At 43.4% G+C, this 15,112-nt stretch overlaps 1 protein-coding gene across 2 annotated transcripts in view; it reads right to left on the bottom strand.

Annotated features, from left to right (window-relative positions):
- The window catches only part of NSMAF (neutral sphingomyelinase activation associated factor), a 60,773-nt gene extending 46,437 nt beyond the window's left edge, over positions 1 to 14,336 (bottom strand). The window contains exon 1 of one of the 2 annotated variants that reach the window (XM_042973376.1): positions 14,055 to 14,336. In XM_042973376.1, the coding sequence (XP_042829310.1) occupies positions 14,055 to 14,113 (59 nt within the window). In that variant the 5' untranslated portion in view covers positions 14,114 to 14,336. Of the gene's footprint in view, positions 1 to 3,803; positions 4,921 to 14,054 lie in introns of those variants that run through there. The other variant, XM_042973377.1, reaches the window with a different exon arrangement.
- Between the last annotated feature and the right edge of the window lie 776 nt (positions 14,337 to 15,112).

The following is a 15,112-nucleotide window of genomic DNA, read 5'->3' on the forward strand; positions in this document are numbered from 1 at the left end:
ATAGATACTTCTCCAAAGAAGATATACAAATGGCTGAAAAGTATATGAAAAGATATCCAATATCAATCATCAGGAAAATGCAAACCAAAACCATAAATGAGAGATCGCCTTGCACACCATTCAAAAGAAGAAGAAGAAGAACAACAACAACAACAACAACAAAACAAACGTTGGCAAGGATGTGGAGAAATGGGGACCCTTGCCCACTGCTGGCAGGAATGTAAAACGGGGCAGCTGCATGGAAAACAGGGTAGAGGTTCTCTCAAAAATTAAAGAAAGAACTACCACACAATCCACAGTCCCACTTCTGGGTATTTATCCAAAAGAATGGAAAAGGGGACCTCAAGGTATCAAGTGAGCACAACCAGGCTCACTGCAGCGCTGTTTACAACCTACATGTCCATCAATGACGAATGGATAAAGAAAATGGGATATATGCATACAATGGAATATTATTCAGCTTTCAAAAAGAAGGAAGTCCTGTCTTATGCTACAACATGGATGAACCATTATGCCAGTGAAATAAGCCAGTCACAAAAAAACAAATACTACAAAATTCCACTCATGTGAAGTATCTGAGGTAGTCAAACTCTCACCAAGAAAAAACAGAATGGCCGCTGCCAGGAGCTGGCGGTAAAGGGAAAAGTAGAACAGCTTTTCAGGGAGTCGCTTTTCAGTGGGTACAGAGCTCCCGGTTTGCAAGACGGAAAAGTTCTAGAGATCTGTTGCACAACAATGTGAACATACTTAACACTACTGTACTATACACTTGAAAATGGTTACGACGGTAAAACTATGCTATGTGTTTTTTACCACAATTAAAAAAAATAGTATCAACCATTATAGAACTGGAGTCATCATTTGCTAAGTAACTTGTATCCTGCTTCATTTACCAATATTCATACTTTGTAAGAAACGTAAAACACATGGTAAAGGGACAGAACCAAATTATTTAAAGTTAAAGGATGAAGGGATTTTTCTGAGTTTATTTTTCTCTCTACTGAAGTGTTTAGTTATGCCTGCTTTAAAATTTTTGTATGTAAAAATGGTTCCAATAAGGTTTCGTGGTATTTTGAACAATGACTTTTAAACCACATCCCCTGGAGGAAAAGGTTCTGTGAAATCGCTTTTATAACTTTAAATGATTTCTTTCCGAGGCTCTTGGCCCTGCCCCTGGGATTCCTCAGTTTAATCTGTCTTTACAGAGGTGTGGTGGGCTCTTCAGATTCTCCTGATAAATTCACTCACTCAGCAACTTAACTTTCTTGAAAAAGATGCTGTCCCATCCTCATGTCACCTAAATTTTAAAGGATACCATTCAACACTTAACCAATAGCATAAAATAAGCTCACCCTAGGCATTCCCGACGGCAACCTTGTGTTCATGCCCACTCGGCCCCTACCCAACACTCCACTGATGAACGGTATGCACGATGGATCCAGAAGATTGTTCTAGTCGATTAGTTCTCTCGGTTGGAGCTGTACAACAGGCTTCGTTGTGTTGAGGAGAATTGCGTTACGTGCTCAGTGGGAGAAAAGGCCCCAAGGCCTCAGTGATGCGTGCACGGGCACAGGAAGGGGCACGAGAGTCCTGTATCTACCATGTCTACTCTGGATACCCTGACACCATGCTTGGATTAAGCTAGATTCCAGCGCCCCTCCCAGTTACAGAGTTGGTTTAACTGAACTGGGCATTTTGGGTCAGCTTCCTAAAATGGCTCCGAAAACGAGGATGTTAAGAAAAACGCTCAACAAACAAGGCGAGAACACAGTCCTTGACTCACCATTAGAGATGTTTCCCCAATAAGACATTTGACGGTCTGAATACAGTCACTCACACACATATTATCCCACCTGTCATACTAACATTAATTTCTCCCTTCTTGATTCTGTTAAAAGACATCACAAGAACAAACCTTATTCTTTGACGAAGTTCAGATGAACTAATCTACTGTGTGTTCCTGACCGACCAGTCAGAATGCTGTCAAAAGAGATTCGCAAGATGTGACTTTACAGTGGATTCGTGCTAGAGACCGGTGGCAACGACTTCCTCTTCTAGTGGTTTATAAACAATCCATCTGATCTAGAAGTCGCACTAAGCCTGCTTATGCACGTATGCTCTTTCTGCAACTTTCAAAGTTCCTAGATCACGAAAACGATCCTGTGGTCCCAAACACCAACCCTCCCAGCAGCTTACAGCAGGGGAGGGCACATGTTTTCACCCATCTTACGTAGGCTTATTCTGTTACTCTCAGTCTGAAGGTTCGTGTCATGACAGAGTACAAAATAAGAACCACTTTCTCTGTTATAAATCAATTTTACAGTAGCGGCCTGGGCCCTACCCAGCAGCCTGCTTATTTAAATTCAACATCAGGAAACTTAAAAAAACTTTTTTTAATCTATAGCAGTTTTTAAAGCCACCACTCATTCCCATTTGGGGCTTTAACTTTCTTTTTGCTAATTAAAAAAAAAAAATTATAAGCTCAGAGGAACACTACCTGTACAACCATCCTATGTTTAGTTGTTTGTCTGATTTTCTGTAACTCTTTACCAAAGATCATTTGGCGTGAATGTTCTGAATTTTATTTTTGACAGTTTCACAACTTTCTGGATCAATATCCATTCCAGAAGAGTCCAGTAAAAATGCCTATCTTTTTTTTTCTTCATTGAAACTTTCAGTACCTGTCTTCTAAAAGTCTAGATTCTATGTATGACAGAATCCTTCTTGATCCCGACCCTGGGCTTCAACAACAAATAACTTGCTATGGACTGCTTTTCCTGAAGGTTTCCAGCACTGCTACTTAATTAATTTCTCTTTAATATTCAGAATTTCACAGCTTTCAAGCTCTCTGTCTTAAGATAAATCAACATTTCAACAAGGAAACTCAAGAAACAATAACTGTATCTCACTAAGCATCGACTAAGTAGGTCTCTTGTCATTTTCTGGGTGCTATTTCCTGTTTTCAATCTACATGAGGTACACATCCGCCATTTTTTCCCACTCACTCAGATGCCTTAAAACAAGTGAATGCAATGATCTCCGCTCCTCTTTCCAGTAAGTGCCCTGGGTGTTTCCCCCTCTGGTCATGGATTCCCCTGCAGTTGTGCTTCTTGACATTCGGGTGCACTGCCTCACTTCCTGACAGGTCTTTCCTTTTGTATAGCTCTGCAGCTTTTCAGCACTAGTTTCCAATCTGGAGTCCTGTCCTGCCAAGCTTCAGCACCATCGAAGACACACCGTTAATCATCTTCTATAATAAAATTCGACTCATTTTATCATTCATGGTCTACACGATTGCACAGAGACATCTGTGTGACTAAATGTTATTTCTAGGTCTTGAACCCATTGTTTTCTCATGTAAATTACTGCCCCTTCTTCCCTTGGAGTAGCATTTCATCTCCTACCTGCTGTCTTCCAGTGTAACCAGTATCACCATTTCATCTGCCCTTGTGATCCTTTCCCTTGGGAGTAAGTTTAAAACTCTAGCCCTTGGCCAGACTCTAGGAAATTACATTCTCCTCTGACTTTGTGAGATGCAGTTACTTCCTGGACAAGATGGTTCAGGTATCAAAATCCCTTTCATTGACCATCCGTAAAGCCAATCACTTCTGCTCTCAAGTCTCAACTATCTTCGAGAACAAACGGCAAAACTATCACCTATGCTCTCGAAGACTTTCAATTTCCTCATCAAGGGAGGATGCTCCATGAGCACTCCCTAAACTGTCGAGAAGCATAGTTCAAAGAAACCAAAAAGAAAAAAAAAAAGAAAAGAAAAGGAAAGAAAAAGAGGAATACTTAATTACCGTTCTCTAGAACAGTGCTTCTCCAACGTGAATGTGTGTGCGATCATCCGGGGATCACGTTAAAGTGCAGGTTCAGATGCGAGAGATCTGGGGCACAGCCTGAGACTGCGCGTTTCCTAAGGAGCTCTGAGGCAGTGCTGATGCCACCAGCCCGTGGATTACCCCGAGGACAACAGATGCTAACCAACAGCCACGTACACCAGGCTTCGATCGTTCCTCAGTCCTTCTACGTTTCTGAGATACCATAAAAATAAGTAGACCTCATTTTAAAACAGAAGCAGGACGCTGTGGTGGCACAGGAGATGGGCTCGGATAGGACAGTATCTTTTCTAGCCCTAGTTCAGCCGTGACTTGGCCATTAGACTTTTAGTCAAATCACTTTACTATAAAATTGAGGGGAGGGAGACAAATTAGATTACCTCAAGCCTCTTCTTAACCAGCGGGTTTATAGATTTACTAAATAAACCCGGGCTTACACAAATCAGCAGGAATCCCATTTCAGACATTATGGCAGATTACACGTCCAGAGAAACAATCTCAGTACAGAGCCTCTAAAATTGCTGGATCAATTACTGAAATCTCTTTTCAAATGCTTGGCTGAGGTGATGGGAAAGTGAGGAAAAGCTTCAGAAGAGAGAAGTTAGCAGGCACTGGAGCAGTCTTTTCCCCTGGGTGTTTGCCCAACTCTGAGTATTAGAGAGCCTGCACTTAAATGCCCTGTGTCCTGAGGGGACAGTGGGAAGGGGGACAGGGGTAGAGAAAGCTAGAATCCCTAAAGTTAATACCCTTGAAGGATGGAAATAAAAACCACCTCCCACCCTTCCCCAGAGGGAGATGGTAGGACCCAGGCTCTGGCTGGGCTGGGGACAAAGTCCGTCTTCCTTGAGAATGTGAAACCACCAGCCTGTCTTGATACACATCTGGGGCTAGAATTCACACTACTTACTTAGCCCAATAAAACTCCAGACAAACCAGTGTGGTCTCTCTCAGCACCCCAGGCAGAAATGAACGCAAATACTTTCTAGAAAACTCCACCTTAAATCCAGGTCTGCAAGGACTCCCAAGAAGGAGCTTCCAAGGAACAAGAAGACACAATCAAAAAATCATAAAATAAGGAACAAAATTACTGAATGAGGCTCAATACAAGCAACAAACTATTCAATCAAACCCGTATAAGCTACAGATAGCTTATTTCCTATATCTAAGCACTCCAATAGAGAAGTTTAAAGAAACAGAAGGACATCAAAAGTATAACAGAGAAACAGACTTTTATCAAAACTGATCAGGCAGTTATAAATGACCCCCCCCAAAATTAGAAATTTAAAAATAATTGAAATTAGAACAAACTGATGATATAGACAGCAAATTAGGCAACTAGAGAAAAAAATGTAAAATGTAAGATAGATTTAAAGAGTCTATAAGGCAGCACAGAAAAATACATATTAAAGAGACTTTACGAGAAATAAAAGTAATATCCTAAGAGCTGAAGGCCTGGCTCCAAATTTTCTAAAACTGTTTCAGCTTTTGAAATACCAATCAGGACAGGTGAATAAAAAGAAATTTTTATACAGACAAACAGCAAAGCACTACAAAGAGGAGATCTTAAAAGCAGCCAGAGAAAAGACAGAGATCAATGTTACAAAGAACAATCAGACTTAAATGATAGGGGGTTGTGGGGTGCCTGGGTGGCCCAGTCGGTTAAGCAGCCGACTTCGGCTCAGGTCATGATCTCACAGCTCCTGAGTTTCAGCCCCACATTGGGCTCTGTGCTGACAGCTTGGAGCCTGGAGCCTGCTTCAGATTCTGCGTCTCCCCCCTCCCTCTACCCCTCCCTCACTCACAGTCCGTCTCTCTCTCTCTCTCTCTCTCTCAAAAATAAACAAACATTAAAAATTGTTTTTAAAAAAATGATAGGGGTTTGTGGCAGGCTGGTCTCCTCTAGAATAAAAAGTAGCCTCCTGCAAAGCTCCACACAAACCCACTATGCTTCTATGTCAAACAGTCCAGACAAACGCAAGGCTTGGACCCCAGTGCCTTAATTATGCCAGGGAAAGTGCTGGTGGTTCCTTAACCACGGGCACAAATACAACAAATCCTGTCCCTATCCTGCCATATCATATGGGCTCAAGTGCAAGGCTTAAAAGCCCCAGTCAGGTCAGAGAAGGGGCGAGGCCAACGCATAGCCACAAACGCTGAGCTGGATGGTGAGTCAAGTCTCCATCACAACACAGCTCTACTGTTTCCTGGCTCCTGGTCATTCCATGGGGTCCAGGTTTCTCCTGGAGTCTGAAGCCTGATCTTACCAGGTAGCTAAGAGCTGTACCTTGGGGCAAGGCACACCTTTTCTCTTCATTTGGGAGCTGAGATCCCCTCCACCAAAAAATGCTTCAGCAAGTCGGGCGCATATTCCCTGGATATCTCCCTTCATTTGCGCAATCTTCAAAATGCTGAGAAAATTACAGTTGACCCCCAAACAACATGGGTTTGAACTGTGCTGACCCACTTATATGTGGATTTTTTTCAATACATATACCACAGTATTGTAGATGTATTTTGTCTTCCTTATAATTTTCTTAATGACATTTCTTCTCTAGTTTACGTTATTGTAAGGATACAGTATATAATACATATGATACACAAAATACTTGTTAATCAACTGTTTGTTATTGGGGAGGCTTCCAGTCAACAGTAGGCTATCTAATAGTTAAGTTTGGGGAGAGTCAAAGATTTTGTCATAGATTTTTGATTGCGCAGGGGGTTGGTGTCCCAAACCCCCTTTTGTTCAAGGGCCAAAACTATACATCTAGCAAGACTGATTTCCAAAACAAGAACATAAGCACATGTTCAGACAGACAAGAAGAGTTTAGTACCATTAGGGGAACTTCTAAAGGATATTCTTCAGGAAAGAGAAAATAATTCTACATGGAAGATATGATAGGCAAGAAAGAATGCTGAACTAAGACAATGGTAAACATGCATGTAAAACTATATAAACATAAACTAGACAATTGTAAAATCTAATTTATAGGTTTAAAATACAGACTGAAAATACCAGACAATAAGAGACTATAATTTGGATGGGACAGAAGTATTCCAAGGTCCTTATATTGTTAGGAAGGTGGCGGGGAGTGGGGTGGGATGGTAAGAGAATGATTAGCTTCAGATCTTAAGCTAAATATAAATGTTAAAATTTCAAGGTAAGCTCTAGAAAAACAGAAACAGAATATATAAGTTACCATATTCTTCAGGAAAGATGAAAGAGAAGAGTCTTAATCCAAATGAAGGAAAAAAATAAGAAAAAAATTAAAGAACAAAATAAAAAAATAAAAATAAATCCAAATATATTTGTACCATAATAAATATAAATGGGCTAAATTAATCTTTCAAGACAAAAATTATTAAAAAATGAATTATTAAAGAATCCAACTATAAAGCTATTTGTAAAAAATACGTCTAAAACCTAAGGACACAGAAAAGTTGAAAGTAAAAAAAAGAAAAATTCCATATAATGCAAATAACCCAAACAAAACTGATAGAGTTATATTAATATCAAACAAAACAGAAAAAAAAATCATTCCTAGAAGAAGTCATCATATATTGACTAAAGATTCAATTTTGTAAGATAGCAATTTTAAACTTACATACTCAATAACAACCCCTGAAAATATAAGCAAAAATTGATGGAAATATTAGTCAAAGTTTGCATCATGAAGCATCTCTCGGTAACTGGTAAGTCAATCAAAAAAATTCATTAAGGAAAAAGAAGATCTAAACACAGTTAACAAGATTAACATAACAGATATACAGATATTATATCAATATTAATGTACATCTATTTTCAACCTCACATCAGTTTGTGACAAACAACTATAACCTAAGTCATAATAATTTCAAAGCATTAGTATTATACAGACCTTACTCACTAAACACAAATTAAAAATGAAAAACAAAATAATTTTCAAAATCTTTTGAGTTATAAATGTTAAATCACAATTTTACATGTCTGATGGGTAAAAGATGAAATCACAATGGTATATAGGAAAATAAAACAAGCAATGAATTCATTAAATGGCCATACCCATTTTATATCACATTAAAACAAATTTCTTGGTGGGGGGGGGGCACCTGGGTGGCTCAGTCAGTTGGGCGTCCGACTTCGGCTCAGGTCATGATCTCATGATCTGTGAGTTCGAGCCCCGCGTCAGGCTCTGTGCTGACAGCTCAGAGCCTGGAGCCTGCTTCGGATTCTGTGTCTCCCTCTCTCTCTGCCCCTCCTCTGCTCACACTCTATTCTCTCAAAATTAAATAAATATTAAAACAAAATTAAAAAAGATTTTCTTGGGGCGCCTAGGAAGCTAGGTGAGTTTGAGCATCTAACTTTGGCTAAGGTAATGATCTCATGGTTCATGAGTTCAAGCCCTGCATCGGGTTCACTGCTGTTAGTGCAGAGCCAGCTTTGGATCCTCTGCCCCCCCCCCCCCCGCCTCTCTCTCTCTCAAAAATAAATAAACATTAAAAAAATTTTTTTTTCCTTAATGAAAATCATACAGCAAATCCACTCAAAATGTATGAGCATTCTCTTGTGTCTTCTTAAACAGTAGCCATTTTGGAGGAAATTAATGTCAGACAGCAATGAGGGCATAAGGTGAAGGGCTAGTAATGTAGTTTGGGTAAAGCCAATGTAAATTCTAAATTACTCAAAATATTTACAGCATTTATTTTTTCTCCCACTGTTTTTCTGTTTGCTCTTATGTGAGAAAAACACGCCCTATTTCTGAGTCACAGGCAGATTTCCTTCAACCCTTCAGCATTCTAACTGCTGATTCCGCAGTTAAGTCTCCAAATTCAACACCGGGCACATCCCAATTGAGATACTGAAAGAGTGGGATGCTCAGTCTCGGAAATGAAAGAATAAACAGGAGTACAGCAAGTCACTTGGCCCTCTCAACCAGCATCATTAGTATAATAAATACAGAATCAACTGATAACACTTGAAGTAAAAGATATTTCACATCAGCCAAGAAATTTGGGATCAGCATAACCAAGAGAATTAAACACACATGGAATGTTTGAGGCAAAGATGAATTTGAAGAAGTGTCTTATGTAAAAGTATTAATGAAACATGTGTGCCCAATATAGAATTCACGATCACTAATGTTTTATCCTAGAATGACAGCTTGTAAGCTATAGCTAAGTAATTTGCTGTACAACCTTAGAGAAAAATTTGACTCCCCAATAGAGTATGCCTTAGGTTATCTAAATTTCTGTATCACCCCAGAAAAAAATAGCTATTCTTCCATCATACCACTCTAGATGTGAAGATAAAAATATTTAACAGTTAACCTACTCCTAAATCTTGAAATAGAAAAATCTTAAATGCAGCAGTTTGTAAAATATCCTTATCTGCTAACCCACTGTACACGTTATTTCCAACAACTCCAAAGACACGAGTTGCCTTTTAAAAATGTTTTCCACTGATCTTCATTATTAAGACCTAAACAGCACATTTTTTAATTAACATTTTTAATGTTTATTTTATTTACTTTAAGTTTATTTATTTTTGAGAGAGAGACAGAGAGAGTGAGCAGGGACAGGCAGAGAAAGAGGAGGAGAGAGAGAATCCCAAGCAGGCTCCGCACTGTCACTACGGAGTCCGATGTGGGGCTCGAACTCACAAACTTGCGAGATCATGACCTGAACTAAAATGAATAGTCAAACACTTAACCAACTGAGCCACCCAGGCCTCCCATTAATGTTTATTTATTTTTGAGAGAGAGACAGAGCGCAAGCAGGGGAGGGGCAGAGACAGAAGGAGACACAGAATCTGAAACAGGCTCCAGGCTCCGAGCTGTCAGCACAGAGCCCGATGCTGGGCTCAAACCCACCAACCGTGAGATCATGACCTGAGCTGAAGTTGGACGCTTAATCGACTAAGCCAGCCAGGCACCCCGACAACACATTTTTAAAAACCAGTAAAATTAATATAGTTCCTGGCATCTGAATCTTAACCAGAATACTAATGTACTTTTAATGACCAAGTATCTCTTCATTTTCTGATACACTACCGAAAATTCCCAAAGCATTCTTTACAAACATGACTAATAAATGGTACTACTGTACAGCTGGTCAAGCCAGAAACCTGAGTGTAGGACTGCCAGGCTGAGCAAACAAAAATACAGGATACCTAGTTAAATCTGAATTTCAGACAAATTACAAAAAAATTAATATAAGTATGTAGCAAATATTGCATGGGACATACTTGCACTAAAAGATTTTTCATTATTCATCTGAAATTCATTTAACTGGGCATCCTGTATGTTATCTGACAACCCTAGCTGGGATTCTTTCTCCGTTGCCTCCTACATGAAATCTACCACACCAAGACCTGTCAATTCCACCTCCTAAGAACATCTCCTAAGTGTAAAATCCATACACTTTTCTCCATTTCTTCTGCCTCCGCTTTGGTCTCAGCCACCAAGAATCTCCCAACCGGTCTCTCTGCTTCTATCTTTGTAGAAATATCACTTACTCTAAATGCAGTAGCATCAATTTAATACTAAAAGAAATAAATGCAAACTTCAGGTTTCTCCTTTTCTGAGGTTATTACTGGGTAGTGGTAGAAATCTAAAATCTCTAAAGCAGCATGAGAGGTGAGGCCTTTTATTAAGGGTCACCTCCGAAGGAGTCCCAAGGAAAGAAACAGTTCTCTTGGGTATGCTTGAGCAAATGGCCTATATCAATCACTGTGCTAATTGGTGTTTATTGCCACAAAGGGATGAGCTAGGAAAAATCTGTGCAGAAATAAAGTTTGCTTTTTAAAGTTTATTTATTTATTTTGAGAGAGAGCAAGCAGGGGTAGGGCAGATAGAGAGGGAGAGAAAGAATCCCAAGCAGGCTCTGCATCGTTGGCACACAGCCCAACACAGGGCTGGATCTCACGAACCCTGAGATCATGACTTGAGCCTAAACTAAGAGTCGGATGCTCAACCAACCGAGCCACCCAGGCACCCCGGAAATGAAGTTGCTTTAAAATAAATCGCCATGGGGCGCCTGGGTGGCTCAGTCGGTTAAGCGGCCGACTTCGGCTCAGGTCACCATCTTGCGGTCCATGAGTTCGAGCCCCGCGTCGGGCTCTGGGCTGATGGCTCAGAGCCTGGAGCCTGCTTCCGATTCTGTGTCTCCCGCTCTCTCTGACCCTCCCCCGTTCATGCTCTGTCTCTCTCTGTCTCAAAAATAAATAAACGTTAGGGGCGCCTGGGTGGCGCAGTCGGTTAAGCGTCCGACTTCAGCCAGGTCACGATCTCGCGGTCCGTGAGTTCGAGCCCCGCGTCAGGCTCTGGGCTGATGGCTCGGAGCCTGGAGCCTGTTTCCGATTCTGTGTCTCCCTCTCTCTCTGCCCCTCCCCCGTTCATGCTCTGTCTCTCTCTGTCCCAAAAATAAATAAAAAAAAAAAACGTTGAAAAAAAAAATTTTTTTAAAAATAAAGAATAAATAAATAAATAAATAAACGTTAAAAAAAATAATTAAAAAAATAAAATAAAATAAATCGCCTTGTCTTTCAGAGTGAATTCTAAGATTTATAGAGACTGCGTGGTTCTAGCCTACATCTGCTTGTGAGACAGATTCCTTTCATTCAACTGGTACTCTACGGACATCTTCGGGGTTAAAGTCCACTCATCAGCCCAAGGTTGCAAAGTCAGAAAGCAGAGTATTAAAAAACGTGGGCAGTCAGCAAGTAAGATCCAAATAACTCTAAGATATATGGTGCCAACGTCTTCAGATTCCTGATATGGCAAGTGCAGACTTTAGGATTTGTGCGACATTGTAGAGCTGTATAAACTAGGCAAATTAAGCAAAAATTACAGCTATTGAATGAACTGACAAATCTAAAGAAAACAGTTTTTCCTCTTATGAAAGAGGCCACAGAATTGTTACAAATAACTCTTTGATCAGAGAACATGATGGCAATTCAAGTGTTTCTAAGGTCTTACAATGCAAATTCGAACATCCATCTATTTAATACAGAATACCCCCAATTCTTAACTGTGTTGGTACAGAACAAAGAAACTCTACTCAAGCTCCTTCCAAATGAAACAAGCATTATAAATGAAGTCAGAAGAGCCTCTACAAGTATGAGTTACTTTATTTAGGGTCCAGTCATTATTTAAAAAACAAGCGTTTCTGGGGATGCCTGCGTGGCTCAATCGGTTAAGCATTCGAATTTGGCTCAGGTCATGATCTCATGGTTTGTGAGTTCGAGCCCCACATTGGGTTCTGTGCTGACAGCTCAGAGCCCGCAGCCTGCTTCGGATTCTGTGTCTCCCTCTCTCTCTGCCCCTCACCCGCTCACACTCTGTCTCTCTCTCTCCCTCTCTCAAAAGTAAACATTAAAAAAAAAAAAAAGGCGTTTCTGTGGATAAAAGGCTAATCACAAAACCAGAAACATTCTTGAAAGCCATGTCTGAGATATGTTTTTTTGATACATCTTATCTTCTTCTCTACAGTGGGGAATGAAATTTCAATCTACGGATATCCTGGCCAGGCCAACATTATAGATTAGAAAAGGATATGAATGTTTGGACAAAACGGATCAAATCAACACCTATAAAACAGGTGTGGATGTTGCAAGATCACGCAAACCTTAAAGTCTCCACCTGTATTTCCATGTATAATCTGCTTTGTTGGTGTCCACTGTAGAGGCCAAGGGCAGGCTGTCCCAAAACGTGCCCCTGCGGCATATTTTACATAAAAGTTACTTAAGAAATAGCCAATGCAGGGACACTCAGACCCTCCTCCCGCCTGAAATCAGGAACAGAATCTTCCAAATGAGAAATACCCTCCCTACTAAGAAACAAAAAGACATCTTTATCACCACAGATAAGGCCTTTAAAGCCAAGAAAGCTGTAGAAACAAACCTTATTCCCCCCCCCCCCCCCATCTACTACCTCAGCCTAAATTCTACCTTGAATTCCCTACTAATTAAAGCTCCTAAACACCTGTTTTCTTTATCCTGTCAATTCCTCACAAATGTATCGTCTCTTTGTCTGAAATGTGAAAGAACTGCCTGCCTTGGTCATTTCTTTAGGTCTCTATTTTAATATTGGGCCTCTGCAGACAAGTCATAAAACTTTGCTTTTCTCCCCCTGTTCATTTGTTGTATGCAAATTGAATTTAGCCCAGCTGGAAGACCTTCAAAGGTAAAGGAAAATTCTTGTTTCCTGCCACGCTGATCACACAACAACGTGACAGGCTAGCAGAACTCCTAGATAACTTATTCTCACAATCAAAATAACGACTGTAAAATAATTCGTTCCCAGTTCCTTTTGACACCCGAGACCACAGACCCGAAATTCAGCAAGCTATTTCGCTCACCAGTAATTTACTTAGGGCAGAAGTGACCTTTTTTAGAAATGACTTCCCTTGGAGGCGGAGAATCAGAAACTAAACGGGTGCTGCTGCTCAGAGATCATTTGATTGAGCTCGCGGGACCCCAAATCCCTACTGGGATCTGGGGACAATGACTGCTGTGCCTCACCTCGCGTCTGAATGCAAAGCCTTCCAATGCACTTGTCTTGTATATAATGAGACCCATCGCTCGGTACAACACGTTTGTGGGGTGGCCCTTGGCTTTTCGCAGAATAAGGCCTTTCTTGCGGCCCACCTCGCGGCCCGGCAGGGCAGGGAGCCGGGCAGGCCCTTGCCTTGGCCTTCCGTCTGAAGAAGTCGACAAAAAAAGGCGCAATAAAGCGTGGTATCCAGGTCCGTCCCGGCGCAGGCGGGGTGGTCGCCGACCGCGGAGGGCAGCCCCGGCGGAAAGCCCCTACGGCGCCCACGCAGTGCCCGGACCCGGCGCCGGTGACCCGGGGGGGGGGACAGGGGGAGGCCGCCGGCCCGCGCACCGCCAGCCGCACCCCTCCAGAGAACGCCAGGGCTCGCGTCCCGGGCCGGGGCGCCGGGACCCTCGCGGCCTCTTCCGGGTGAGCCGCGTGGCCCCACCTGCGCCCGGCTCGCTACCCGACCGGGACGCGACCCCGGCCCCGACCCGGCTCCCGGGCTCCGGCCGCGGCCCCCGCCCGAGCGCCCGGCATGCTCCGGGCCCCGGCCTTTGTGCCGGGTCCCCACACCGGGTCCGACCTCTCGGGGCCCGGCCGGAAACCCGGCTCCCGCCCCCGAGCGGGCCCCCCTCCCCCGGCCTCCGACCCCGGCTCCGGCCCTCCCCGCCTCCGCCCGCAGGCCGGGGCCGGCGCTCACCTCTCCTTGGAGTAGAGCTGCAGCTGCTGCTCCCGCCGCTTCTTCCGGATAAACGCCATGGAGGGAGGGCAGGGCGCCGGCGCGCGGGGACGCACGGCTCGGGCGCCGCTGCAGTCCGCGAGGAGTCCGGGACGCGCCTGGGAGGCGGGCCCCGCGAGCCGGCCCGCGAGGTCCCGGCCGGGAGGGGAGTGCGGCTGGGGGGCCTGGCTTCGCGCGCGGCGGCGCCGCTGGGCGCCCCACCGCCTGACGCTGCGCCCCCAGGGCCCGCGGCGTCCGGGCCGCGCTCAGCGGAGCATGTTCGCGTGGGGACTCCCGCGGCGCCGTGACTCAGGCCGGAGGAGGGGCGCGCGCTGACCCGAGGCGCCCGACACTCTGGCCGCCGGGTGCGGGGGAAGCACCGGGGCCAGCCTGCGGTCTGTGCTTACGCGCCGAACGTTCCCCGCTCAGTCACCCGCTGCACAGCCCCGTTTTGAATGTTGCACGCGTGAAAACGGAAGCTTGCCCGTGGACTGCCCCCACGTTGCTGGCCACCGGGACTCCAAACAACACCGTTTGGGGCTCTCGATCTCTTGGTAGTTGAAATGCTTGGTCGCATGACTTCTCTTTCTCTCTTTTTCTAACGGCTTTGTTGAGCTAGAACTCACACAGCAAGCAGTTCACCCATTTAGAGTGTACCATTCGGTGATTTTTACCACGGTAGCAGATATGCAGAACTCCCCCCCCCCCTCCTGCCCAATACCCTTCGGTTATCACCCCCACGTCCTCGAAGCCCAGCATGAGCAAGCACTTATCAACTTTTCTGTGTCTATGAACTTGCCTATCCGCAACATTTCATATAAATGCAATCGTACGTTATGTAGCCTTTTATGTCTGGCTTCTTTCATTTAGCATGAATGTTTTTCAGATTCATTCATGTATCTGTACTTTATTCTTTTTTATTGCTGGAGAGATAGATCCTAGCGTACGGACGTACCCCATTTTGTTAATCCATTCATCATTTGGCAGTTATGAATAATGCTTCTAAGAACATTCTTGTACAAGTTTTTGCACGGACGGAT

This window comes from Panthera tigris, chromosome F2 (genome assembly GCF_018350195.1).
Source record: "Panthera tigris isolate Pti1 chromosome F2, P.tigris_Pti1_mat1.1, whole genome shotgun sequence".
Lineage (NCBI taxonomy): Eukaryota > Metazoa > Chordata > Mammalia > Carnivora > Felidae > Panthera > Panthera tigris.